The 26,370-nt window shown below is 41.6% G+C and overlaps 4 protein-coding genes across 4 annotated transcripts; 2 read left to right on the plus strand and 2 right to left on the minus strand.

Moving 5' to 3' along the window:
- The first annotated feature begins 3,513 nt into the window (after positions 1-3,513).
- LOC139197703 (uncharacterized) lies at positions 3,514-3,900 on the plus strand. Its single transcript, XM_070825654.1, has one exon. The coding sequence runs from the start codon at positions 3,514-3,516 to the stop codon at positions 3,898-3,900; it is 387 nt and encodes a 128-aa protein (XP_070681755.1).
- A 1,033-nt stretch (positions 3,901-4,933) lies between these two features.
- On the minus strand, positions 4,934-5,590 carry LOC139197704 (uncharacterized). The gene is made up of 2 exons (XM_070825655.1): positions 5,427-5,590; positions 4,934-5,342 (listed from the first exon to the last, which is right to left on the minus strand). The coding sequence occupies exons 1-2, from the start codon at positions 5,588-5,590 to the stop codon at positions 4,934-4,936; spliced, it is 573 nt and encodes a 190-aa protein (XP_070681756.1).
- A 6,003-nt stretch (positions 5,591-11,593) lies between these two features.
- On the plus strand, positions 11,594-13,576 carry LOC139197705 (protein WEAK CHLOROPLAST MOVEMENT UNDER BLUE LIGHT 1-like). The gene is made up of 2 exons (XM_070825656.1): positions 11,594-11,831; positions 11,928-13,576. Exons 1-2 carry the CDS (start codon positions 11,594-11,596, stop codon positions 13,574-13,576), a joined length of 1,887 nt encoding a protein of 628 aa, XP_070681757.1.
- Positions 13,577-18,185: 4,609 nt separating this feature from the next.
- LOC139197706 (uncharacterized) lies at positions 18,186-19,697 on the minus strand. Its single transcript, XM_070825657.1, has one exon. The coding sequence runs from the start codon at positions 19,695-19,697 to the stop codon at positions 18,186-18,188; it is 1,512 nt and encodes a 503-aa protein (XP_070681758.1).
- Positions 19,698-26,370: the final 6,673 nt, after the last annotated feature.

The following is a 26,370-nucleotide window of genomic DNA, read 5'->3' on the forward strand; positions in this document are numbered from 1 at the left end:
GTTCGTAGTGCAAAATGAAATTTTTTTAGTGCCAATAACAATTCCCTAAATAACTGCTTAATAATATTATATAAACTCTATTTACATATATGTTTGAATATAATCTAGGTACAGAAACTTCCACAATCTTTATAATAATTAATCATAAATGATCTTTTAATATATTTTAAGCTACTATATTTGACAATATAATTATAGGATAGGATCAAGGGACAAATATTTTTACACTTCCTTGTAGCCTTTAGATTTTATAACGTTCAACGGTCTAGATTAAGAGTGATGTGGAAAGTTTTAAACCTTAAATGACTTGGATGATGATGTGGATTATAACTAATAAAGAAAACACTAATATAAATTAAAAATTAATATCTAATAGGATAAAATTGAAAAAAAAATCAATAATCAAACTTTGAAAGCGTAAAAAAACAAAAAAAAACAAAAAAAAAAACAAAAACATGAAAATACTGTAACCTCCATCTCCCTCCCTACAATGCCTTGGATGAAATCTCCTTTTTCATTTTATAAAAAAATAAAACCATAATAAATAACAAAAAATGAATGATTTTATATATAAAAAAAAAAGGTGATACCAGGGATATGATTAATACTCGGCGGAAACGAAACTGCTATAATAATAAAAAATTGAAAGCGCAAACAAATGAAATCAAGTTGTTTGTTTGATTCGAAAAGCTAAAAAAAAGTAGAAAAATCATCAATGACCTAAATCGACAAATTTAAAAAGATTTTGCAAAACCTAATTTAATCACCCTACATATATGAACAATAATATATGGTTTAGGATTTTGTACGTTTTGCTTACGTAATGAAAATTCAAGAGACTAATAGCTTGATTCTTTGTAGAAGGCATCAAAATTTCATATCAATCCTATGAAAGTTGCAGACCTCATCGGCAAAGAGGAAGATGAAGGTTACAGTACATTGAATCAATGGAGTCTCACCTCCTTTCTTGTTTGCACTCTTAAAACTAGGGTTTCTTCCTTTTTAATTTTATTTTTAATTACCTTCCATATTTTATGCTTTTTGAATTTTATTTTGATGTTTAATATTAGTTAAAAGCCACTTAAGCATCAATGTCATTTAATGAATGAATATGAACCTTTGGATGTTTTGTAATATAAAGGGTTTAAAAAAGTGTAAAAAAATATTTGTCAAAATGTTCGTCCCTTGATCCTATCCCTATAACTATTTTTTTAATTAGATAGCAACATGAATTAAAACTATTGGTTTCGTTTGGTTTTTATCATAACTTAAATTATAATTGTAAAATACGATATTAGATAAGTCACTGAGAATGTATTCTTTCTATTTAATATGTTTCGTCTAATAAATTATAGTATTCCAAGCATGGATACAAAGCCGCCATTGGAAACTATGAAAATTTAAGGTTGTTGGTATCATTGATCCAACCAGTGGGTTTTTGCATCATGTACTTTGATGAATACGATTGATTGATATATTGATTCTTTTTATTGTTCGGGAGGTGATGAGATGTTGCCTCTTAGCAAAAACCTTTGTTCAGCATGCATCCTCTGTTGCAAAAACCTTTTTAATGTCAGATTGTAGTTGTTGAGATTAGAGAGCTATTTTGCTCTTCATTTTGTTCCTTAATGTCAAACTTTCCTAATGTCTGGTGATGTGTATGAATGATAAATAGAGTTCTATATGTATTTTTATAGTTTTAAAACCCGCAACATCACGCTGGCACCTTTGATAGTAAGAAGTTATTACGAAGGAAAAAAAAATGTCAATGGCCAATTAAGTTGTACAAACACGAACACGGATATTGTGACATGACGACACAGCGACATGAAAAATCTCAAAAAAATAAGGATGCAGACACGACTCGGACACGGTAATTAAAATAATAATAAATATTCAATATATTAAAATATCATACGATTGAGCTTGAGAAGATGAACCATCATTTGCACTACTCATTTTCCTTAAACAAAATTAAGCAACATGTAATTCAAATTATGCACACAATTCAAATTGAGCTTGAGAAGATGAACCCTTCGTTAGCACTACTCATTTTATGTATACTAAGTTGCCTTCTAGTTGCTAGATGATGTGCAAGTGCGCATAGATGCGGAACCAAGAGACAAAAGGGAGTTAAGGAACTAAAGAGAGGAGAGGAGGCGGGGTCGCTTCGAAAGAGAGGAAGAGAACTCAAGAGGGAGGCTCCATATTAGAGAGAAAGAGAGGACTCAAGTTAGGTTGAGGTTGGGGAGCTTTCAGGTTTTAGTTTCTATATTTCCAAAATTGCCCCAAAATGTTTATGAAATTTTCAACAAAGCCCATGCCGTATTTTGACCGTGTCCAAACTGTGTCTAGGGCGTATCCAAGCCCTACAAGAAAACATGCTATAGGACACCCTTTTTTGCACACTGATGGGAGTTTGTGGCTTTTAGAGCACTTCCAGTGTAGTAAGGCCTCCTTGGGCAATAGACAACTCAATCCCCTTAAATAAATAGTAATTGCCTGCAGTGAACAGTAATTGTTCAAGTGCATCTCCACCCCTAAGCTGAATAACCTTTATTTTAGTTTCGGATAATAATAGAAGATTGGTTTAAAGTATTTAAAAATATTGAAATGTAGTGTAAAGTAGAAGGACATGGTTATGTATTTATAGAAAAAAAATTTATAATTTTTTTAATAATTTAAATTGTGACTGGCGTCATGATAACGCCTTGTGTCACATAAGTAGGGCGCTGGATTAGGCGATTATTACCTGACTTCTTCATCGGGTTCACCTTAAGCCCAATTACTCAAGTGGGCTGGAGTGTTTTGAGGAGGGGGAGGGGAGTGGATTGAGTTGCCTATCCCTAAAGCAATAAGCAACGATGAAGTTGCTCTTATAACTTGTCATTCCCCAAAGTAAGTTATTGTGCTTCAAAATTGGGACACCAACAAACGGTGTGGTTTACACAAATTTAATTTACAATTTAGATATTTGTATTTTAAAACTCTTTTCGGTGCCAACTTGGGATATGTGAATTGGAGGTTGTACACCATTTCTGTACAAATCTTTTCTTTCCATATACATTTTAGATTTGTTATTTATAATTTGCACACCGAAGAGTCCAAAGCTTGTATTTTCGTTTTCTGGGCTGAATTTTTCTTTTCTAATTTGAATGGAGTTTGAAAATTAAAACCATTCTCTTAAGAGGAGGGTCAAATGACGTGGGATAATTGAGCTGGAGGAATTCCCGCTTTTAAACATCAATTAGGGCAGCATAAGAGCAACTTCACGGGATGAATTGCTAGAGGGACCGTGGGTGGAATAGGGCCGGATCGCCCGAGGGAGCAAGCCCGAGTGCCAAGCCCAATCATGCCTCGCATGATAATGATGAAGATGATGCAGAAGAAGTGCCCAAAACGCCCCCCGTTGAACAAGCGTCGGGGTCGACCCGTTTTCCAATTAGGCCTCAACAAGGTAAGAAGGCTTCAAAGAGAAAAGGTAATGCTTCCAAGAATGATTATGCAAAATATATGGAAGAACTTGCCCGCCAAGGTGAATTGAGTTTGGCCTGGGAAATTGCCAAATTTGAGGCTGATAAAGCTAGAGAGGATGCAAAAGCTGTAGCTATTGAGAAACAATTTCAAGCTAATGAGAGAAAAAGAGAACTACTTCGGCAAGAAAGGGAACATGTTAGAGAAGAAAGAATGGCTCAACGAGATCGTGGCATTATGAATGAGCCTTTAGAAGGGAAGTCTCCAAACTCTAAATATTTTTGGAAGTTGGAGAAAGCAGACGTGGTGCGAAGGAGGTGTGCAAGAGAAGCGAGAGCAAGAGGAGATGGTCCTAGCACGACAAGAGAAGATCATCCTAGCACCACAAATTGGTTAGGTGATGATTATCCATTCATGAACCCATAATTTTCCAATCACTTTGTTTGTAATCGGAGCCCATAATTTTCCAATAAATTTGGGTTGTAATTTCTTATTTATTGAATAGAGTACTTTATGTTGTTGTCAATTTATTGAATTTAGTACTTTATTTAAACTAAGAGTATATTTATTTAATTTGGTAATTTATTTATACTAAGAGAATCTTTATTCAAAACACATTTAAACACACCAAATAAAATTACATCAACATACCAAATAAAATTACATCAACACACACTAAATCAAATTACATCAACATACCAAAAAAAAAATATCACTAAATGAACTAAAAAAAACACACCACATAAAATTAAGTAAACACACCAAATAAAAACAAACACTAATGAACTTAAGTATCTTCAGCTTGTTTCAATTCCCACTGGTGCTCTATCAAGTCAATTTGGCTTGCATTGTGCATATATGGCCTTTGAAGTGCAGTATATCGTTGAATGACCCTATCATTGTAACGTCCATCCCTTTCTAATGGCTCGTGTTGCACGGGTTCTTCGGTGGCGTCACAATATATTTGTGTTCTGGAATTGTTCATCGTGTCTGGCTCATATTCATCAACGACATCATAATCGTACTCATCTTCCACAATCATGTTGTGAAGAATGATGCACGTCATCATGATGGATCGAAGCGACTCTAAATCAAATATTTTGGCAGCACCCCTAACAATCGCCCAGCGAGCTTAGAGGATACCAAAACAACGCTCCACATCCTTCCTGCACCCCTTTTGACAGCTTGCAAAGTGTTTTTCCTTTGCACTTCGCGGACGTGGCACTGTTTTGACAAATGTTTCCCACCTTGGGTAAATGCTGTCTGGTAGGTAGTATGGCCCATCGTACTTATGTCCAATGACCCAGTATGTGACTTTTGGTGCCTTTCCTTGCAGGACATCGTTGAACAATGAGGATTGTGCAAGCACGTTGAGGTTATTTTGAGCTCTCGGAACCCCGAAAAAGGCATGCCAAATCCATGTATCAAAAGATGCCACCGCCTCCAAAATGATACTTTTTTATCCTTTTCTGTGCCTATAAGCGCCTTGCCATGCACTTGGACAGTTTTTCCAAGTCCAGTGCATACAGTCAATGCTTCCAATCATCCCTGGAAAACCTTGCATCTCCCCTTTCTTCAGAAGCCTTTCCAAGTCCATATCAATAAGTTTCCGGAGGTACTCTGCAGTGTAGATAGATTTGATTGCTGAGCAAAACCTCATCGGGGACTCAAGAATGGTTGATTTTCCCATCTTCGCTATCTCGTCCACTTGGTCTGCAGATGCTCCATATGCAAGCATCCGCAAGGTAGCAGTAATTTTTTGCTCAGGCAGGAGATCCATAGCACCAAAAGCATCCGGCTTTTGCATAAAGTAAGAATCATGGTTGCAAACAGCGCCCATGATTTTGTTGAACAAATGACGTTCCATTCTAAAACGACGTCAATAGTACGTATCAGGGAATGCACTGTTACGAACAAAATAATTGTCCAAGAGATACTGACCTCATCGTTGCCTGTCTCTATCAATGTTTACAGCACGGCTGGGCCTGTAGATCTGAGCCACAACTTGGATAACTTGACGGGAATGTGATGCTCGTGCCATTCTTGATTCGTCGTCTCTTTGTCTACGCTCCTCATCCTCTTCCCTCTGATTTTGCGCCGCCTGGCGTTTGAACATTCATTCTGATTGGTTAAACAATTCTTCCTCTTGCTGATCGGTTTCCCACATCATCCTTGAGGAAGAAGAAGACATTGTAAGAAGGAAGCAAAAACTATGAATAATGATAGAGATTTAGGTGAATAAGGAAGCAGAAACTATGAATAATGATAGAGATCTTGAGAAAATTGGTGTGAGATTTCTAAGGATGGATGGTGGATTATATGGAGGATTCAAAAATGATTAGGTTGTAGATAATGCCACGTGGCATGCCGTCATTCGTTAAAAATCTGGTGGAAATCTATCCTCAAAGATTGTAAACAGATTGTAACACATGGGACGACGTGATTGGTTAAAAATCTTATCGAAAATCCATTACCAATAATTGTCTTTTCGGATAATGACACATGGCGCAATAAGAACGATTAAAAATCTTATCGGAAATCCATCACCAATAATTGTCTTTTCGGATAATGATACGTGGCGCAATGAGAACGATTAAAAATCTTATCCAAAATTACGAATAAAATTATTTTGAATTATTTTATAAATAAAAAAAATACTAATATTTTATTGTTATTGTCTTTTCGAATAATGACACGTGGCGCAACGAGAACGATTAAAAATCTTATCCAAAATTACAAATAAAATTATTTTGTATTATTTTATAAATAAAAAAAATACTAATATTTTATTGCTATTGTCTTTTCAAATAATGACACGTGGCGTAACAAGAATGATTAAAAATCTTATTCGAAATTACAAATAAAATTATTTTGTATTATTTTATAAATAAAAAAATTATTAATATTTTATTGCCAATTGCCAGGGCTATTGAGTACAGGGGTGGAGATGCAAAAGTCGATTACTGTTCATTAAGGGCAGTTAATGTTCATTGGATGGATAGCATAGTGGATTGCTCTAAGGACAATGGATAACGCTGGAACTAGGGCTGGGCACGGGCCGGGCCGAGCTGAAATTTGAAGGAACCGGACCTACCCGTTTTAAAATGTTACGGGGCGGGCCAGGCCGGGTAAAGGAATTTTGAGTTTAGGAACCAGACCTAACCCGGCACGTTTGAAACGGGCCGATTCAGGGTGGGTCCACAGATCCTTTGTTCTTTTTTTTGTTTGGTTTTGGGCATACTGAGATTGAAGTAGAAGAACGAGGAAGTGGCGGTGGCGTTGGCTACGAATTCATAAAAGACAAAGGGTATGTTCAATGAAAACTCAAATTCTCTAACAACTCACAACAAATTCACAAAAAATAAAAAAATAAAAAAATAAAAAAATAATAAACAAAGGGATGACCTCGTTGAGGTCGTCTTCCTCATCACAGAAGAGAATCAGTGAGTTTAATTTGTAGGCTTCCTCTCTTCTTCTTTATGCCTTGCCAACAAATTCACAACAAATTCTCTTCCTCTCTTTCTCATTGAGGTCGTCTTCCTCAAATTCTCTAACAACTTACAACAAATTCACAATATTTTATTCCTCTCAACAGCAATCCACAGATTAGCAACATCATTCACAAAACCCTAACTGCAATAGAACTCAAAGATACATAGACTTTTTGGGGAAAAAAGAAATTACAAGTGCTTCTTTGTCGACCGATTTGGACCGGATTTAGAGTTTCAGCTGGGCTTCTGTGAGTGAGGGAGCAGAGGCAGAACCGAACAAGTGCCAGGAATTGGCCGATTCGGACCGGATTAGGTGGTCAGCGCCGCGCAATCTTCGTCTTCTCCGATGGTGAGGTGATGTGGTGTCATCGTTGTCGAGGGGAAGAAGAGTGCGGGTGGGAGGAAGCCTCAAGTCGAGGACTCGAGTGTGGGAATCTCGGCGGCCTTGTTTGGGATTTCGAAGGAATGAAATTTGGGAGTGGGTTTTGCGGGAGTGAGTCTTCGAGAAGGTGTGAGAAATTGTGGTGGAGGTCGCGGTGGGGTGTGTTTGCTCCGGGAATGAGAGTTGCAGAGATGGGGAAAAAGAAACAAGGAGAGGAATGAGGGAGAAGGATCGAGAGATTGGGTGTGTGTGTGTGTTCTCCGAGAGGGAGAAAAAGCATCGAGATTGAGAATCCTGGCTCTGCCACACCCAGTAGCCAGTAGGTGAACTTAAAGAGAGAGAGATCAATTTTTTATTTTTTTAATATGTTGATGCAATTATGAACTTGTAAGACTTTTGTAGCTGATAAGTACAAGCAGGTGCGAAAAGTGGGGGGTGGATGTCTGACAATGTTCTCAGTTTTGGAGAGTGAGAACTCACGGGAATCCTCGGAGAGTGAGACAGTAATGTTTTTAAATTGGGATGTTACCCAAACGGGTCCCCAGGTACCCGTTTTTATATTTTTCTAGACCCGGCCTGCCCCTAAAATTCTAAAGCCCCGGACCGGCCTGACCCGTTTCTCTTTTTAAAAATTAGGAACCGGCCCCTACCCGTCCCGACCCGCGGTTCCTATACCCATTTGCCCACCCCTAGCTGGAACTGCTCTAAAGTGATACTGATATATTGAAAATTTGAAAATCGAAGTTTTAAGAGATAAGCGGCAAAATGGTGCTTGTCTTGTCAACTCAATATATAAATATCTCCTTAGTTTGAAGCTTGTGAACCAAAAGAAAAAAGGGATCTCATTAGCAAAAAGATAAGAAGTTGTGCCAAAACAGAAGTTTCAAAATTGACGACTACCAAGGTATTTGTTCTAGTCCCTAAAGTTTTATCAAATGAAAATTTATTGTCATACTAAATTGATGCAGAGGTTCATATAACACATTTGTCTCATGTTCTCAGGGAAGAACATTCAAGAACCAAAGAGTAGTTAACTTTGAAATTGGGAGACATATGATAGAGCCTCCGAAGAGAGGAAAGGCAAATGATTGAGTCAACTGATCATGTGCTAACACAGCTGAGGAAAGAGCAGTCAAATTCAGTGGTTGAATGATGTGGAGACCATGCAAGATGGGAAATGCAGAAGAATTTTGGAAATGCTGATGGAGCTAGACATGGCAGAACGAAATGGAGTTTGCTTTCTAGCCAACAAAAATATTAAATTGAACGAAGGATTGCTGCAAACGGTCAAGCAAGTGTAGATGTTGAAGCTGACTATGACAATGGTTGAGAGGAATGATGACATTGATAGTGTAATAATCTATTGATCATAAAACGTTTAAATATAAATACACCAAATTGAAATCTTATACTAGCATTGGTGTCCATATGAGTATGATAGACATCGATGTTAGTGAGAAATGTAGGCACTGATAAGAGGTAGAATGAGAGAGTTTTGAACACTCCATTTTCCTGTACCGATTGGCTACGAAGGAAGTTAGGAGTTTTGCCCAACCATGAGATAATGGGAACTCACTTGGAAACACTTCCAGCTTTTATTAAACATTATTTATTTCATAAATAACTGTAAAACACTAATCTGGAAGAATTTATAGATGGTAAAGATGAATCATCTTGACAAAACCGTGCGGAATAGATTCAACCATGTGCAAACTTCTCTTACAACGGAGAACGTATTGCAATCCAGAAAAATTGTATGTTAGTTAACCAAAGTCTTATGCACACTTATCACTCCTTCAACTCGAACTAATAGGGCATTCATTTGAGTTTTTTTTTATGTGTTGTGAGTCATTACCTTAGTCTTATATTTATATAGATCGAACCCTAATGAACCTTCCCATAATGATGTCATTAGGATTCCTTGCAGTTCAAAAAATTTGATACACGAAATTTCATTCCAAATAGGATAGAATTAGGAGACCTTATTCCCCAAGGATAACTGGAATATGTTTACTTTACTTGGGGCACAAGCTATAGCTATTAATTGTGAATGTCTATTAGGTGTTGGATTAGGGTTTAACTTCCAACATTCTCCCACTAGGTCAAACAGTTAACTCTGAAAATAACTTTAATGGATTTATAAGCAAAATTACTCTATATTAGTGATAGCTCGGTGAGTGCAGCTCTGATTCGAGAAGACTGCAGAAACCGGTATATTACATATCAAAAGCTCGTCTGGGACCAGAGACAAAGTACTAGAAGATGGAACAAAACCAGTTCCCTTGTAGTCTACAATTCTCATTCATTCGCTCTGATGATTGGAACAAAATGTTGTACAAATTTCGTAGCTCTGGTTTTAAAATTTTAGACAACTCTTGCTGTGGATGCAAATTTTCACCTCTTCGATCTTGGGCGATTTTGCACCTACAAAACAACTAGCACCTTAGGTTAAGGCCAAAAGCCTCACGCGCCCACGATGAATGGGGGGGGCTTTGGCCGAAGAACCTCCAATGCCAAAGTTAGAATTTTAGAGAGAAATAGTGTTTAGAGTGTTTTGGAATTTTTGCAAGAGATTTGGAATGAGTGTTTGGTAAAAATGGGTGACTATTTATAGGACCAAATTGGTCCACATCTTCAAGAAATGGCCGGCCCTTTTTTTGTGCTTTGGGATGAATTTTGTGGTTTTATTAGCCACTTTATTGGCTAATAAAATATAATAGAAATAAATGGGAAGTTACCCAATTGAATGACTAGCATTATTTGGCTAATAAAGTGGAAGAAATTTGAAAAGGTGTGGAGCAAAGAGAGGGAATGTGGCCGGTCTACTAGGTGGGATTTTAGGGTTTATTTTAGGTTTAATTAGCCAATTAATTGGCTAATTAAATATGAAAGGAAATGTTTTAGTATTTATGGTATTGATTGGCTAATTTAAAAGGGAAGGAAAGGTGGAAAAGGTAGAAAAAGGTGATGGAATAGGCTTTGAATGGGGTAGCCGGCCCTATATCATTTTTTAGGTTTGAGTGGATGTTTCAAATTGATAATTAAGGGATGATTTTAGGAGATATGGGAAGAATATATTATTTAGATAATTAATTAACTAAATAATATATTAGGGAAATTAAGTTTTGGAAATAATTACCTAAAATAAGATAATTTGGAATTGGTTACCTCTTTTGGAGCATTTTTGAATTGGTTGAGGATGATTACCCACTACTTGCGCGTAGGAATCCCGGTATGCCTCAAGGGTATTTTTGTCCTCTTTCGTTCAAAAGTCCACGTGTCGCCTAGTGAATATTTTTGGCTCCACAAATGCCCCCACACCTGTTGAGCTGCTTGTAGAAAAGGGCAATAGGTGTAGAGATTTTCTTGCTTTAGGAAACTCTGAATTGCTTCCTATTTTGTTGTTGATTCTCCCTCTCAATAGGAAATTAAATCCTTCTAGGAAAAGGAAATAAATCTCCCCAAAGCTTATTTAAATCCACCTTAAGTGGATTGTTAAATCAACTTTTAGAGAGAAACTTATTCATCCTTACAAGAGAAAAAGAGAGCTTAGAGGATATTTGTTCCCCCTCCTCTAGCAATCTTCTACGTCTTGCCCGTGTAAAGGATCGCTCTTTGTTGCTTCCAGGTAAGAAAAAATTGATTTTCTTGTCTTCTTGATTTTCCGGAATCTTTGGATTTTGACTCTTGGCTTGATGGGAATCGGAGACTTGTTATAGGTTAATCTGGTGAACCATAGCATGGTAATGCCGTGAAAAAATATATACATATTTTTTTTTTTGTTTTTTTTTTTTTCTTGCTGGGCGTTGAAGCAAGCCAGGCCATGGGCATTTTTTTTTTTTTTTTTAACAACTCTCTAACAAATCTTCCTTATACTTTTGTAGAATTTTCAAGCATGTCTTCCTCGAGCCGTAAGAACGATGATGGTGTGCCCCCGTTGTATCGTCAAGGCGGGTCTTTGAGCAAGATTGGCTACTTCAAAGCTGCTCATCTCAAGATTAGCTCCGACAATTTGTTTAGAGATTTTCTTGAAACGTATTGGCATGCCATTCCGTCGGGAGTGCGTGTGAGGCGAGTTAAAGATGGTAGCAGCCGAGAACCATGCAGTGGAACTCGGAAGGCTATCAAGTTCCATCCTTACTATTTTGTGTTAGGGTTTACTTTCCCTATGCCGCGTTTCTTCCAAGAAGTGCTTTGCTCTATGAAATGTGCGCCTGCCTAATGTTCCCCGAATGCGGTCCGAGTGATGGTGGGGTTCCACAATTTGAACCAGTTCTTTGACTTGGGACTAACCACCAACGAATTTTGGTATTTCTTTGACATAGGTCGTATTGATGGAGTTGGACAACTGCGAATCCGTCATAAGCTTTTTGATAATTCGAGCAAAGGAGATCATGATTGGGCCAAAGAGACTTTGGAGATAAGTGGAGAATGGGAATCTGATTCTTCTCCCGAGCTGCGTGTATCAACGGTCTTCATATCTGGTAAGCAGACTGCTTAGCCTTTTCGGCTGCTTTGCTTTAATGCCAAATCATTCTTCAATTTTCTGATTGTCTTCTGTTTTTTTTTTTTTTTTGTAGATTCGGAATTTGGCTCAACTCCTAGGGTTTCTCCAGATATGAAAAAAGTGCATGTCGCTCTGGGTATTCCTTCCGAGTATCGTGAGTGGCGTTGGCTGCTTAGTCCTCTTCGTAGGGAAAAGGGTGGACTACCCCCAGAAGAAGAAATAAAACGGATCAAGGCAGACACGATGGCTCGTCCTATCACTGTGGTGGAGCCTACTACCAATGAAGGTGGGAAAAAGAAACATTCCCCGCCTGCTCAAGAGATGCCTGCTGAGAAGAAAACGAAGACTGCTCGTGGGGATTCTCCGGCTACTCCCAAGATTGTGATTGACCTGACTTCCTCTAAGGGCGAGAAAGAACGAACTGCTACATTTGTGCCGGTAACGCCTATTGCTTCGAAGGCTGCTAGCTCGATTGCTGAAAAAATTACTCAGCGTAAAAGTTCTTCCGTGCCTTTGGTACCGAAGTTTGTGCCGAAACGTCCGTCTGGGATTAAACCTGACTTACCCTTGAAGAGACTTGCTACTATGAAGAGTGATAAGGTGCCCATGTCTGCTAAAGTGGTGCCGAAAACTGCTTCTTCCGCTGCTGCAACCAACTCGTCTGCTGATAAGAACAAAGTTGCTCGCTCAGGCAGGCTTGAAGAATCCGCCAAGGCCGTTTCTGGGGAGGCTGCTAAGATTTGTGCTATTTTGAAACCAGATCTTCTTGAAGACATGGATGTATGTGCCCAGTTTGTTGATGGCGTCAAAGAGATTGTTGGTCCGAGTCTTTTTGCAAAGCATACACCCGAGTATAGGAAGACTGCTCTGCTAGCCATGATGCAGAAAACAACAATTCTGGCAGCCAAGTCTATGTTCCTTGACCAAGAGGACACCAAGGCTGCTAAAGAGATGGCAAGAACTATGGCTGCCGAAGCTTATTCCTCGGTCGAAAAAATCAAAAAATTGGAGTCTGAGCTTGCTGCTTTGAAGGAATCTCATACTTCTGACCCCACTTCTCTGCAGCTTGAGGCCGCTCACCAGGAGATCATGGATTTGAAGACTAGGTTTGATGCGATCCAAACAAAGAATGAAAGTGCAGAGAAGGAAATTGAGCGCTACATACCTCAGATTCGAGATCTTGAGCGTTCCATATCTGAACTTCGCTCCGCTGCTTATGCAAATGATGAAGAATTGATTGCTACTTACAACCAAGCGATCCACTTCAAAGAGGTTGTTGACAGGCTTGAGCTTCAAGTGTCGGAACTTCAAGGTGTTTTGAAGACCAACGACAATCTGAAGAAGGCAATTGAGGAGTTGCAGCGGGTTCGTGCTTGCCTGCTTGAGGAAAATGAGCAGTTGAAGAGTGAGAAAGATGGTTTCGAGGCTTCGCTTATTCAGAACCAAACCGATTTCTACAAGCTGGGCTATGTAGATCATCTCTATGCGCGGCCGTCTGACTTTGAGTTTTCCGGTAAAGACTTCGAGACCTTCTCTATTTCCCCAGAAGACTTGCTCGATTTTACCTTTGAGTCTTCTATCGGTGAAATAGTTGGAGGAGTTGATACCCAAGCTGGAGCAGTCGAGGGTAAAGATTCGGAGGATGCCGCTGCTGAGAACACCAAGGCTGCTAAAGGTATAACGACTGAGCAGTTGGGAGATGTCCAAACTACTGAAGAGTAGTCTTCTAGGTAGCTTTTAGGGTTTCCTTTTCTTTCCTTTGTTGCTTTTTCTTGAACTCCTTCGGTATTTGCTTGTTGTTTATCAATTTTGCTATAAAATTTAATAAACTTGCTTCTTTTGCTTTTCCCATCCTTATTTTATATATATATATATATATATATTTTTTTTTTTTTTTTTTTTTACCCTAACCTTTAGACCTTATAAGCCAGTGGCAGGCGTGCTACTTTTCTATAAGCAGACAAGCCCACATAGCCTATGCAGCCGTAGGTGTTGATGTAGAACTTTTGCAAAGTTATTAACCATAGGGTTGGCAGCCGGATGCCTTACTTACAGAAGCAGACGAATCCGCGTAACCACTTGGCTATTCAACCTTGGATCTTTCCAATTCCGTAGGCTGTGTAGCAAGTACCACAACACTTTAGGACTTGGTGTAGGTTATTCTACGTTTGACAGAGGTGAAGCTTATCAACTACGTAGCATGTCGGCAGTGGATAAAATCTTCGTGTGTGCACGCTAACTTGTTTAACCTTTCACAATAATGTGCGGTTGCATAAGTCTAGCGTGGTTCTACTGCTCGAAGGGCAAGCCGTGGGCAGTCTTCTGGAAATCCGTAGGCTACCTTAGTGCACTTGGTAGCAGCTTTAGGTTTCCAGGGCAGCCGCCCATCGGGTGTGCTGCATAATGTGCCCCCTCCGTCTCTAGGGCCCGGTTCCCTGCGGATTAAGCCGATAGACCCATAATCCTTCAACTAGCTAAGCCTTGAAACAGACCATTGTGGCTACTTCTAGGAATCCCGGCGCAAGCCATCATGCACCTAGTTATTCTAGGGCAGCCAAGCTCATCCACGTCTGGATATTCGGAGTGTTGAGTTTATCCTCCCTCCTTGGAGAGCACAGTTGGTCCCTTGGGGGGTGTAATTTTCTTTTGAAGTGCAGAAAGAAATAAGTTGTTGTAGACATATATTAAAGCCAAATTACAAATTACTTTTGAATTCTTTATTGAAAAATAAAATGAGCGAATAACTTGGTTGCAAAAACTGCATGATGATTGGATAGTCATCGGTTTACGAGGTGGTGCCCGTTGAGATGCTCGAGTCTTCGGGTCTTGATATAGTGTGAAGTCACACATGGTATTTCCTCAAATTGTAAGCGTTCCATTGCTTCTCGATCTCTTTATCATTCATGGTAGCAAGAGTATAACTGCCTTTGCCGCCGACTCTGTTGATCTTGTAAGGACCTTCCCAGATGGGGTCCATTTTTTTCGAGCCTTCTCTGCGGGCAGTGATGAAAGCTTTTCTTAGGACTAGGTCTCCGGGTTGGAACTGCCGGATCTTGGCCCTTTTGTTGTAGCTGGAAATGAGCTGCTGCTGGTAGGCTGCGATGCGGGTAATGGTTTGTTCGCGCCTTTCTTCTGCCAGATCTAAATCTGTGGCCATTTCTTTACTGTTCCGCTCAACGTTTGGCAATAGAGTGTTGATGCTTGGCACGATGATGTTGGGAGGTATGATTGCCTCCGAACCAAACGCCAAAGAGAAAGGAGTTTCACCGGTTGCTCGTCTTTTGGTGGTGCGATATGCCCATAAACATCCTGGGAGCTCATCTGGCCATTTTCCCTTTTTGTTGGTGAGGGATTTCTTGAGGCAGTCGAGAATCGTCTTGTTGGATGCTTCAGCCTGCCCATTGCCTTGAGGATATCTTGGTGTGGACATGTGTTGTTTGATGCCGTATTTTTGGAAGAACTTTGCCAAATCTTTTCCCACAAATTGAGGACCGTTGTCAGTGACGATGGACTGAGGGATGCCAAATCGGCAAATGATGTTCCTCCATATAAAGCGCTCTATATCCGTCTGAGTCGTGGTTGTCATGGGTTCTGCTTCTACCCATTTGGTGAAATAGTCGGTTGCCACGATCATCATGCATCTGCCCCCCGTAGCAGGCGGCATAGGCCCTACCAGGTCGATTGCCCACTGCATGAATGGCCAAGGACTCGTTTGCGGGTGTAGCTCACTGGCGGGTAGTGCTGGTACTGGTTTGTAGCGTTGGCAACGATCGTATTTTTGTACTAACTCCTTAGCATCTTGGTGCATGGTAGGCCAGTAATAGCCTGCGTTAAAAGCCTTTTGGGCTAAGGATCGACCTCCAGAGTGATTCCCACAAACGCCTTCGTGGATTGAGCTTAGAACCTTCAAGTCATCGGGAGGTGCCAGGCAGCGGAGATGTGGTCCGGTGTAGGATCTTCGGACGAGAATGCCATTCCACATATAGTAGCGTGCTGACTTAATTTGGAGCTTCCTTGACTCCAATCTTTCTGTGGGTAATGTGCCGTTGACCAAGTAGTCTATAATTGAACTTTGCCAAGTGGGAGTTACACTAACCTGTGACACTTCGGCTATCAACTCCATCTCTATGCTTGGCTTATCTAGATATTCCACCAGAATGGAGCGTTTGAATTGGTGGTCAAGGGCGGAGCCTAAACCAGCTAGTGCATCTGCATGTGCATTGTCTGCCCGCGGAACTTGAGTGAGAGTGTAAGTCTGAAATGCTTCAAGCTGCTGGCGTACTTTCTCTAGGTATTGTGCCATCCTTGGGTGTTTTGCAGTGTATTCCCCAGTAGCCTGGCTGGTGATTAGTTGGGAATCAGAATGAATTGCGAGTTTCTTCACCGCCAAGTCTTTTGCCATTCGGAGGCCTGCTAGTAGAGCCTCGTACTCTGCTTCGTTATTGGATGCTTTGAAACCTAGAGTGATCGCCTGCTCGAGCATTGAGCCATCTGGAGTAACAAGAACTACACCTGCTCCCGAGCCTTTATAGTTGGATGCACCGTCGACATGCAAGTTCCAGAAATCTTTATTGGATGGAGTAAGTGTGGCTAAGGTACTCTCTGCTGCTTCTGGGGCGTCGTTGGGCCGCACTGTTGCGTTTCCTAGGCTAGGTGTGAATTCTGCCACGAAATCTGCCAAGGCTTGGGCCTTTATCGCTGTGCGAGGTTGGAAAACTAAACCATATTGGCCAAGTTCCAATGCCCATTTCATCACTCGTTGAGAAGCGTCCGGACCATGTAATATTGATCGTAAGGGATATTGAGTCATAACAATGACTGTATGAGCTTGAAAGTAGGGTCTGAGCTTCCGAGCCGCAACAACTAACGCCAAAATTAATTTTTCGATCTTCGGATATCTTGTTTCTGCATCGAGAAGAGCTTTAGAAGTGTAGAATACCGGCAGTTGGGCCCCCAGCTCTTCTCGTATGAGAGCAGAGCTCACTGCTACCTCAGAAACTGCCAAATAAATATATAAATCCTTCGCTGCTTCCGGCTTGGATAGTAAGGGAGGTGATGTGAGATAACTCTTCAAGTCTTGGAAAGCTTTTTCGCATTCTTCATCCCATTTGTTTCTTTGTGCCCTCTTGATAGCTTTGAAAAAGGGTTTGCATCGATCGGTGGATCGTGAGAGGAAGCGATTGAGGGCGGCTGCTCGTCCGGTCAAGCTTTGGATCTCCTTCAAGGTAGTTGGAGATTTCATTTCTATGATTGCTTGGATTTGCTTGGGATGTGCTTCAATTCCTCGTTGGGTTACTAAGTACCCTAGGAATCGACCTGGAGATACTCCAAACGTGCACTTGGTGGGGTTGAGCTTCATCTTGTACCTTCTAAGGATATTGAAAGCTTCTGCTAAATTGCGAATGTGATCTGATCGCTGCTTGCCTTTTACCATGATATCGTCGACATAGACCTCCATGGTTACCCCAATTTGCTTTTTGAACATCATATTTACTAGCCTTTGGTAAGTGGCTCCCGCGTTCTTGAGGCCAAAAGGCATGACCTTGTAGCAGTAAGTGCCTCGCTCTATTACGAACGCAGTTTTCTCCTTGTCGGGCTCATGCATGGCTATTTGGTTGTAGCCGGAGTATGCGTCTAAGAAACTAAGTAACTGGTTTCCAGAAGTTGAATATACTAATAGATCAATCCGGGGGACAGGATAATGGTCTTTTGGGCATGCTTTGTTGAGGTCAGTGTAGTCTACGCAAACCCTCCATTTGCCCTTCTCTTTCTTCATGACTAGTACGACATTAGCAAGCCATGCCGAGTGTGCTACCTCTTCTATGAAACCGGCCTCCAATAGTTTGTCGATTTCTGCCTCGATGATCGCTACTCGTTCGGGAGCGAAATGTCTTCTTTTTTGAATTACCGGTTTGGCAGTTGGATCGACGTGCAGCTTATGGCAGGCCACTTTGGGATCAATACCGGGCATGTCGGATGGTGACCATGCGAAGATATCTCGGTTTTTCCTAAGGAAAATTGTGAGTTCTTCCTTCTCGTCTGGGCTTAGTCGTGAGCCAATTTTAGCCGTCTTTTCCGGCTGCTGGGGATCAAGAATGATGTCATCGGCGTCCTCTTCGGGTTTCCATCCTATCTTGTCTGCTTGGGTGCCATCTTCTCGATCCACCTGCTGTAATTGCTATTTGGCAATTTCTTTGCCCTTTTGGACTTCGGTAACCTCTACGGGGGTAAATGTCTTTTTCTTTGTTTCTTTTAACATTTGCACAGTGCATCGTCGGGATGAAGCCTGGTCAGACTTGATCTCTCCGACTCCTCCTCCCGGGATGCGGAATCAGATTTTTTGATACTTGACGGAAGTGACAGCATCCAGCTTGATCAACCAAGGTCTCCTAAGAATCCCATTGTAGGGAGATGGGTCGCTTACAATCGTGAATGTTTGCTTTGAGACGACTGGCGGTGTTTTTACGTCAAGTATGATATGACCGATGGCAGTTGAGGTGTGTCCGTTGAATCCAGTAAGTACCTCTGCCCGGCGTATGATTGTACTTTCCAGGCCCATCTTCTGAATGACTGAAAGTTGAAGTAGGTTGACCGCACTTCCATTGTCAACCATCATCCTGTCGACTATAGCATGGGCTAGTTGGACATATACTACTAATGCATCGTCGTGTGGGAAGTCGACTCCTTCTGCATCCTGCTCCGTGAAGCCAATGATAGGTCCAGGTTGGGTATCGACTGCATGAACTTGTGAGATTAGTAAGGTCTGCTGGATCTTCCTCTTTTTGGAGTTATTAGTAGCCCCTAAGTGCTCGGACTCAGCGAAAATGCCATTGATTCGAATCGTCTTAGTTAGTGGCTCCTCATCTCCGTCTATATTCCTTTTTTGCTGCTCAGCTGGCTTGTCCAAATATCTATCGACTTTGCCTTCTTTCACGAGTTTCTCTAGGTAGTTCTTCCAAGTGTAGCAATCGTTGGTTGTGTGACCGGGACCTCGGTGGAATGCACAATACTTAGTGTGGTCCAACTTGGAAGTATCTCCTTTTGACTGCTTCGGCAACTTGAACCATGGTTCATTCTTGACGTCACGAAGGATTTGATGAATCGGAATTGAGAACTTAGAATAGTTGTTGGTCATCGGGCCTTCTTTGGTCGTGGGTCGGTCCCTGCGCTTGAACTCCGGCCTGCCCTTGTTGGGTTGTTTTTCATCCTTCTTTTGAGTAGCTGCCAACTCTTTTCGAGGTTGTTCGGGAGCCTTTTCTGCTTGTCGAGCCTCGTCCCAAAGCGCATGCTTTTCTGCCAGAGCAAAGGAATCTGCTAGAGTTAGGTCTTCTTTCATGATCATTTCTCCAAACAGTGGGTGGTCTGCTGGTAGTCCTTTTTGGAAGGCTGCACTTGCTATCGAGTTGTCGCATCCGACGATCTTCGCCTTCTCTGCTTTGAATCTCTTCACGTAATCGCGAAGCGACTCTTTTGGGTTTTTCTTTACGTTGAACAGGTGATCGGACTTCTTCTTGATCGATCGATAAGATGAGTATTCTTTGGTGAAGACCAAGGAAAGATCATCAAAATTCTGGATGGATCGTGCCGGCAAGGTATGAAACCAATCTTGTGCCTCGCCTTGTAAAGTAGTGGCGAATATTTTGCACATAAGGGCGTCATTATTCCGATAAAGGACCATCGCATTTCGGTAATGCTTCAAGTGTCTTTCGGGATCCCCATCTCCTTTGAAAGATGTGAAGTGCGGCATGCTAAACTTGCGCGGAGGCTCTGCCTGCTCGATCTCATCCGCGAAAGGTGACCTGCTCATGTTGGTCATATCTCGCCTTAGTGCCTCATCAACCATTTCGTTGCGCCGAAAATCACGCATCCGCTCATTGAAAAGCCTTTCTACCTCTTCTTGGATTTGCTTTTGTTGGGGTAGCGGAACTTTTGGCTGCCCTTGGTCTTTTTCTACCGGTCTAGGCTGCTCTTCTTCTCGGTCGGTTCGTCTATGCTGTGGCTGCAATGGATGAGATAGATTCCTAGCAGGCGAGGGATTTCTTTGCAGGCTACTGGTTGAACTAGAGCCAGATTGAATGATCGTTTCCTTCTGTTTGTCAGGTTGCCTGCTCCGATGTGATGTGGAGGATACTCCTTGTGAGCCTAATCGCGAATGAATGCTTTGCCTGGAAGGTTGCCCATGTTGATTATCAAAGCGTGGCCCCAACCGTGAATGTATACTTGCTCATGGGCCTAACCGAGAGTGCACGCTCCTCCGCGCGCTAAGACGGGAGTATACGCTATTTCGGGGGCCCAATCGAGAGTGTACACTGTCTGAATGCTCGACTTGTGATGGGTTGAATGGCTGCTTTCCAGGACGCTGTTTAAAAGGCTCATTGTCTACCCTTGTTCTATTTCGGGAAACTTCATCGTGGGCGCGATGCATCTCAGTGCGTTGTAAAAGTTGATTCACCAAGGTAGTTTGTTGTGCAAGGGCGCTCGTCAATTCTATGACTTGTCGGGACAAGTTTTGTTCGCCATTCGGATTGGAAGAACTTGGATGGAATGCACCTCCTTGAACAATGAAAGGGTGGTTGACTCCAAGTGCGAGATTTGAGTTGGGGAATGTCAAATCTGCGGAGAAATGTGGTGAAAACACCTCAGCCTCGATGATTGGTCCGGGATGGTTGAGATTGTCTCGGGCGGACTTGGGCAGCTTGGGAAACCATGAAAACAGGCTGGGCTGCGGGGGCAGGCTGGATCACTGGGGCAGGCTGGATCGTTGGAGCAGGCTGGGCTATAAGAGCAGGCTGGATCACGGGAGCAGGTTGGGCTACAAAAGCTGGCTGGATCACGGGAGCAGGCTGCTCAATGCGCGGTGCATGTGAATGCGAGGCTTGGGCTTTGGTCCACGTAAACTTGGATGGCACGGCTCGGGCCGTGGTGAAGGCTCCATGGACCTCGCCACGAGTGGCTACCGAAGTAGCCACCGTGGTGGTTCCCATGGCGGCCGTGGTGAAGGCTCCATGGACCTCCCCACGAGCGGCTACCGAAGTAGCCACCGTGGTGGTTCCCATGGCGGCGGTGGTGAAGGCTCCATGGACCTCGCCACGAGCGGCTACCGGAGTAGCCCCTGCGGTGGTTCCCATGGTGGCTGTGGTGAAGGCACCATGGACCTCGCCGCGGGTGGCTACCGAGGTAGCCATCACGGTGGTTCCCATGGTGGAAGCTCGTGGTGATGATGCCGCTCCCCTTCTTGTCGCATTTTGCCTCATGGATCTCCGCAGTCCCATTTCTTGAATACTAGAATTTTTACTTGCGGAATTTTCTAAACTTCTAGTCATTATATTTTTCTTATACGTTTTATCAAAGAACCTTTGCAAGTAGAAAATTCTAATAATAAGAACGTATGAAAAATATTCAAATGGACTAGAAAATAAAGAAAAAACCTTTTTGTACGAGAGTCTTCTACGAGTATGGATTTCAACTCTCAATGAAAGCACCAATTTGTGGATGCAAATTTTCACCTCTTCGATCTTGGACGATTTTGCACCTACAAAACAACTAGCACCTTAGGTTAAGGCCAAAAGCCTCACGCGCCCACGATGAATGGGGGGGGGCTTTGGCCGAAGAACCTCCGATGCCAAAGTTAGAATTTTAGAGAGAAATAGTGTTTAGAGTGTTTTGGAATTTTTGCAAGAGATTTGGAATGAGTGTTTGGTAAAAATGGGTGACTATTTATAGGATCAAATTGGTCCACATCTTCAAGAAATGGCCGGCCCTTTTTTTGTGCTTTGGGATGAATTTTGTGGTTTTATTAGCCACTTTATTGGCTAATAAAATATAATAGAAATAAATGGGAAGTTACCCAATTGAATGACTAGCATTATTTGGCTAATAAAGTGGAAGAAATTTGAAAAGGTGTGGAGCAAAGAGAGGGAAAGTGGCCGGTCTACTAGGTGGGATTTTAGGGTTTATTTTAGGTTTAATTAGCCAATTAATTGGCTAATTAAATATGAAAGGAAATGTTTTAGTATTTATGGTATTGATTGGCTAATTTAAAAGGGAAGGAAAGGTGGAAAAGGTAGAAAAAGGTGATGGAATAGGCTTTGAATGGGGTAGCCGGCCCTATATCATTTTTTAGGTTTGAGTGGATGTTTCAAATTGATAATTAAGGGATGATTTTAGGAGATATGGGAAGAATATATTATTTAGATAATTAATTAACTAAATAATATATTAGGGAAATTAAGTTTTGGAAATAATTACCTAAAATAAGATAATTTGGAATTGGTTACCTCTTTTGGAGCATTTTTGAATTGGTTGAGGATGATTACCCACTACTTGCGCGTAGGAATCCCGGTATGCCTCAAGGGTATTTTTGTCCTCTTTCGTTCAAAAGTCCACGTGTCGCCTAGTGAATATTTTTGGCTCCACACTTGCCATCCACATTACTCTTAAATATGCAACTGTTGTACAAGTATTCTTAGTTACTAAGGCATAGGAAAGTTTTGATTTCATTTGAGTGAAAAGAGTGTCTCCAATTAATCGAATAAATAAACATAGCTGCTTTCATTCTAATTTCAGAAAATCCAAATCCATGAAAACATGCAATACTCTTCTATCTTTATTGACATTACTTTCATCTTCATTTTTTTTGTTGAAGGATACGAACAAACGTTGACATAACTTAAAACAGCACGATATATAGGGTAGAGTCTTTAACTTGAACAACACAATCAATTAAAAGCTAAAAAACACAAATACATTCTTTCTTTCTTTTTAAAGAAACCTTGACGGTATGAGGGAAAATTTTATTGAATAAAAAAAAAAGTTACACCTAATCAAGGGGACATAAACCTTACCCCTCAAAATAAAGAGAGAATAAAGAAAAGAAAGCGAAAATACAAGAAAGTAGGGGGCACACACTTACCGTTAGGGCGAAGATTTCTCTGGAGAGGGCTCCTCAGCTCTCAGCACAACTCCCCAAGGGATTGGCACTTTGGATGTGTTGTCGAGCTCTTACTTGCTGATGTGCTGCAAGAAGAGGATAGAGTTAGTTTTGAAAGGTGCCTTTGTAGGGCCTTAGGTGTAGGCCTTGAGGCTCGCAATCAAAACTATTTGAGTGCTAGGCGTACCACTGTTATCTCAGCATAATAGATGTAGAACAAGTGTGTTTAGTCGATTACTTGCGCCCCAAGTTACTCGAACTTCTTGTTATCAAAGGATTGTCGTGGATGGGTTAAGTCCACATTCAGTTCTTTTTTTTTTTTGCCTTGTGACCAAGGACTTTTAGTTCATAGTCTTGTACGTTCGAATGAGGGGAGTTCAGATCCCCTTAAGTCATCTACTTGGTTCTTGATTGGTTTTAAATGAAGGCGTATTCATTAAGGTGACCAGATCTAAGCACAAATGAGACTCCTAAGGTAGGGAAACAGATGGAAATGACTTGAATACATGCTCGAGAATACATTAAGCAGTAGATCTATTAACTTATAAAACAAACAAAAAACTTTGAGCAAGATTTCACCTTGTTGGGAAAGGTTGAACTTCTTGCAACCACTTCTCTTTCAGTTTACAGGGTTTATATGCTAAGAAGGGAAGGATGGTAAACAAGTTTACATGAGGGAATCAATACTACGCCACTAGGGGTGATAGCAGAGCTTCTAAACTAGACAAAAGATGGCTTTTGTGGGAAGTGATCCTAAAAATGATTGAGATCTGGGCTGATTACGGCTTTTAGATGCAAATCTGGCTTGAGAACAGAGTTTGTATATTTGTTTGTTTGATTGGTTGAGTGTCATTGTCTCTGGGGCCTCCTCCTCCTTTTATAGGCAAATTAGCCCGACTGCTGTAGCTTTGCTCTTGCCCGAAAGTAATTGAAGGGTAGTGAGTCACCAGCTTTTTACTTGTATTGCCACTGAAAAGTGCTTTTTGGCTGATTGTGAGTTAGTCCCCATCACTTGACTCTTTAAATTATAGGCACATGGCCTATACATTAATGGGAAGACACCAATTTGTCTCTGGGCTTGATGCTGGGCTTCGGGCAAGTTTCTCTTTAACTAGCGTTTTTGGGCTTCCACACACTTGCAGCCCAAAGTTCAAATATTAACCCAAACAGTGCCCCCTTTAATCATTGTTGAGGCTACAATCCCAGGCGCTAATAATGATTAAATAGTTGTCGCACATTAAAACAACCGTCGCACGCCTTTGCTCGGAACTTGTGCCTATTTAAAGCAGCCGTTGGTTTATCTGAAATCCTTTGCATTAACCCACGAACTCCACCGTTATTTAACTATTCCCTTATATTACCTTTACTTGATCTTTTCAAAACAATCTTAGAAATTTCAAACCTTAGAATCTTCAGAAACTTTATCTTGCTATCCTAGTTCCAACTTCAGTTTAAAATTTAATGGCACCAAAAACAACTACTCGATCTCAACCCTCCTGCTAAATTGGCAAAGGCATTTCTCCCATGCATCGCTTGCTCAATGGCCTTCATCGCCCTCGGGCAGGCCTGCACACCAATCTCTTCTTCGAGGAGGGATGAGTATACTAGTTAGGGCCTGCATGGACCTCTCCAGTTCCAATTGCTGTTGAAAACAACATGCCTAAGGAGAAATGGTTCACTCCTAACCTATTTTAGGCTAAATCGAGCACTTCAACCTCCAAATGGTTGAACCACCATCGTGGCTTCCTTCTGATGAAGGATGGACGCAATGGATTAATAAGCTTGAGCCAATCTTTATGAAAATATAGATGAACAATAGTATTTATGAGTTGATAATGTTATCCAAATCAACTGTGATTGCCAAGCTCGAGCTGCTGACAACTGCACTTCTCTTCTGGAACTCGGGCACCAATACGTTCGACTTTAGGATGGGCCCTATGTCCCCGACCATCCTAGACATGGCTCAGGTTTTCGAGCTAAGGCCCTCGTGCAGAATAGTGGATGTTACCCACGACTAGGCCCCTTTCTCTCGCCCAACTGCTGAGAGTTCGAGCAGCGCTCCCCCTTTTCTTTATTTGGAGTATGACTCTGCAACTTTCAAGAGTCATGGGACTTCATTCAGTAGTTTTATCTCGTTTGCCAAGAAGGAATTTGGCCCCTCTTCCTCCAAAGCTAACAAAGATCTGGAGCACATGTATTTTCTCCTTTATTGGCTCAACAAACATGTTTTACCTAATAAATCTAAAAGAGTGAAAGTGGAATGGATCCCTCTGGTAAAGGCTCTTCATAATTTTGACAATGTAGCCATGGGCCATTTTCTCCTTGCTCATCTCTATCAGCTCCTGTACGAAATTACAAAGGGCGAACCATTCGAAACCAACCTCAATGGCCCAACTTAGATGATCCAGCTCTGGCTTCAATGGTATTTCCCTGAGCTTCGGGGTCTCGACCTAGAATTTCTAGAAGGAGTGGCCCCTGCCCGGATTTTAGCCGAAGCTTCTCCAACCAATCACTCTACCTTTGCTTGCCTTTATTTTTTCAGGGTCTGCAGAACTTGGGTAGATCTTGAATGGGGTGCCTCACTCCTAAGGAGATACCCTTAGTTCTCTGACTAGGCCTTTCAGGATGCTTTTGGAGAAGATGGTAGTCCCCTTTGTAGAGAAAGATTTATTAGCTGCATCCAGTCGAGGGATCTGGCTTAGGGTGTGAGAAGTGACTGCTATGAGCACGGGTTAGAAGTTTAACATCCAAACTTTTGTAGCAGGCAACTGGGCTTCAGGCAAGTCATTCCAGCTCCATTTTTTACTTTATTCAATGTGGCACTTCCTACCGTCTTCGTTCCCTACCTGAAGTCACTTTTCAAGCTACTCGACGCAGTCTTGAGGTCATGAGCAAGGTTGCCTGAAAGCCCATGGCTCTAAACTTCGAATGTACTTCAAGCTTCTCATCTTGGTAGGAAGTGAAATGGACTAAGAAATATGGAGGAGACCTGCTCGAAGCTCATGACCATCTCTTCAAGTGATTATTCATCAAGTCCTATCCAAAACCAAATAAGCTTGAAGATTGGAAGGAAATGATTCATCGAAAGAATCAACTCCTTTTGATAGGTATTTTTTTTTCTTTTAACTTGAAATTTTCAAAAATCTGCCCTCTCTAACCCTTCCCTTGGTTTCTTTGTACTTTCAGCCCAAGGCAACCCCGTAGTGGTGGTCGTCGAGCAAGATGAAGATGCTGCAGACGCCCTCATCCTTTAAGAAGCTACGGTTGAAGCAAAAAGGTGAGGCGCTGGAGAAGGCATAGATGTCTCCGAGTTACTTGGAGATTCTGATGACGAAGTTGTAGTTGAGTCTTGGGTCGCACGTCGGACTCGGGCAACGGTGGTAGAGACTTCAGAGTCTGAGCCCGAAGCTAGGCCGGCTCCAACAAAGAAATTGACGCGGGCATAGACCTCCAGAGCCTCTAAGTCTTCTACTCTAGTAGTTGAGGTGGGCGTGGGAAGGAAGAAACAGAGAGCTTCCAGTAAGTAAATATTGCGTTATTCCTTCATTCCTTATTCGCAACTTCGTGATTAAAGTTGACAACTCCG

Source organism: Malus domestica, chromosome 07 (genome assembly GCF_042453785.1).
Source record: "Malus domestica chromosome 07, GDT2T_hap1".
NCBI classification, from domain to species: domain Eukaryota; kingdom Viridiplantae; phylum Streptophyta; class Magnoliopsida; order Rosales; family Rosaceae; genus Malus; species Malus domestica.

Bases quoted from the DNA above. Each gene is read 5' to 3' on its own strand.
- LOC139197704 (XM_070825655.1), bottom strand. From the start codon at position 5,590: ATGTTCAAACGCCAGGCGGCGCAAAATCAGAGGGAAGAGGATGAGGAG. The intron at 5,343-5,426 runs GCAACGATGAGG...ACGTCGTTTTAG, and splicing joins GTAAACATTGATAGAGACAG to AATGGAACGTCATTTGTTCA.
- LOC139197705 (XM_070825656.1), top strand. From the start codon at position 11,594: ATGGTGGGGTTCCACAATTTGAACCAGTTCTTTGACTTGGGACTAACC. The intron at 11,832-11,927 runs GTAAGCAGACTG...TTTTTTTTGTAG, and splicing joins ATCAACGGTCTTCATATCTG to ATTCGGAATTTGGCTCAACT.
- LOC139197706 (XM_070825657.1), bottom strand. From the start codon at position 19,697: ATGGTTGATGAGGCACTAAGGCGAGATATGACCAACATGAGCAGGTCA.
- LOC139197703 (XM_070825654.1), top strand. From the start codon at position 3,514: ATGGAAGAACTTGCCCGCCAAGGTGAATTGAGTTTGGCCTGGGAAATT.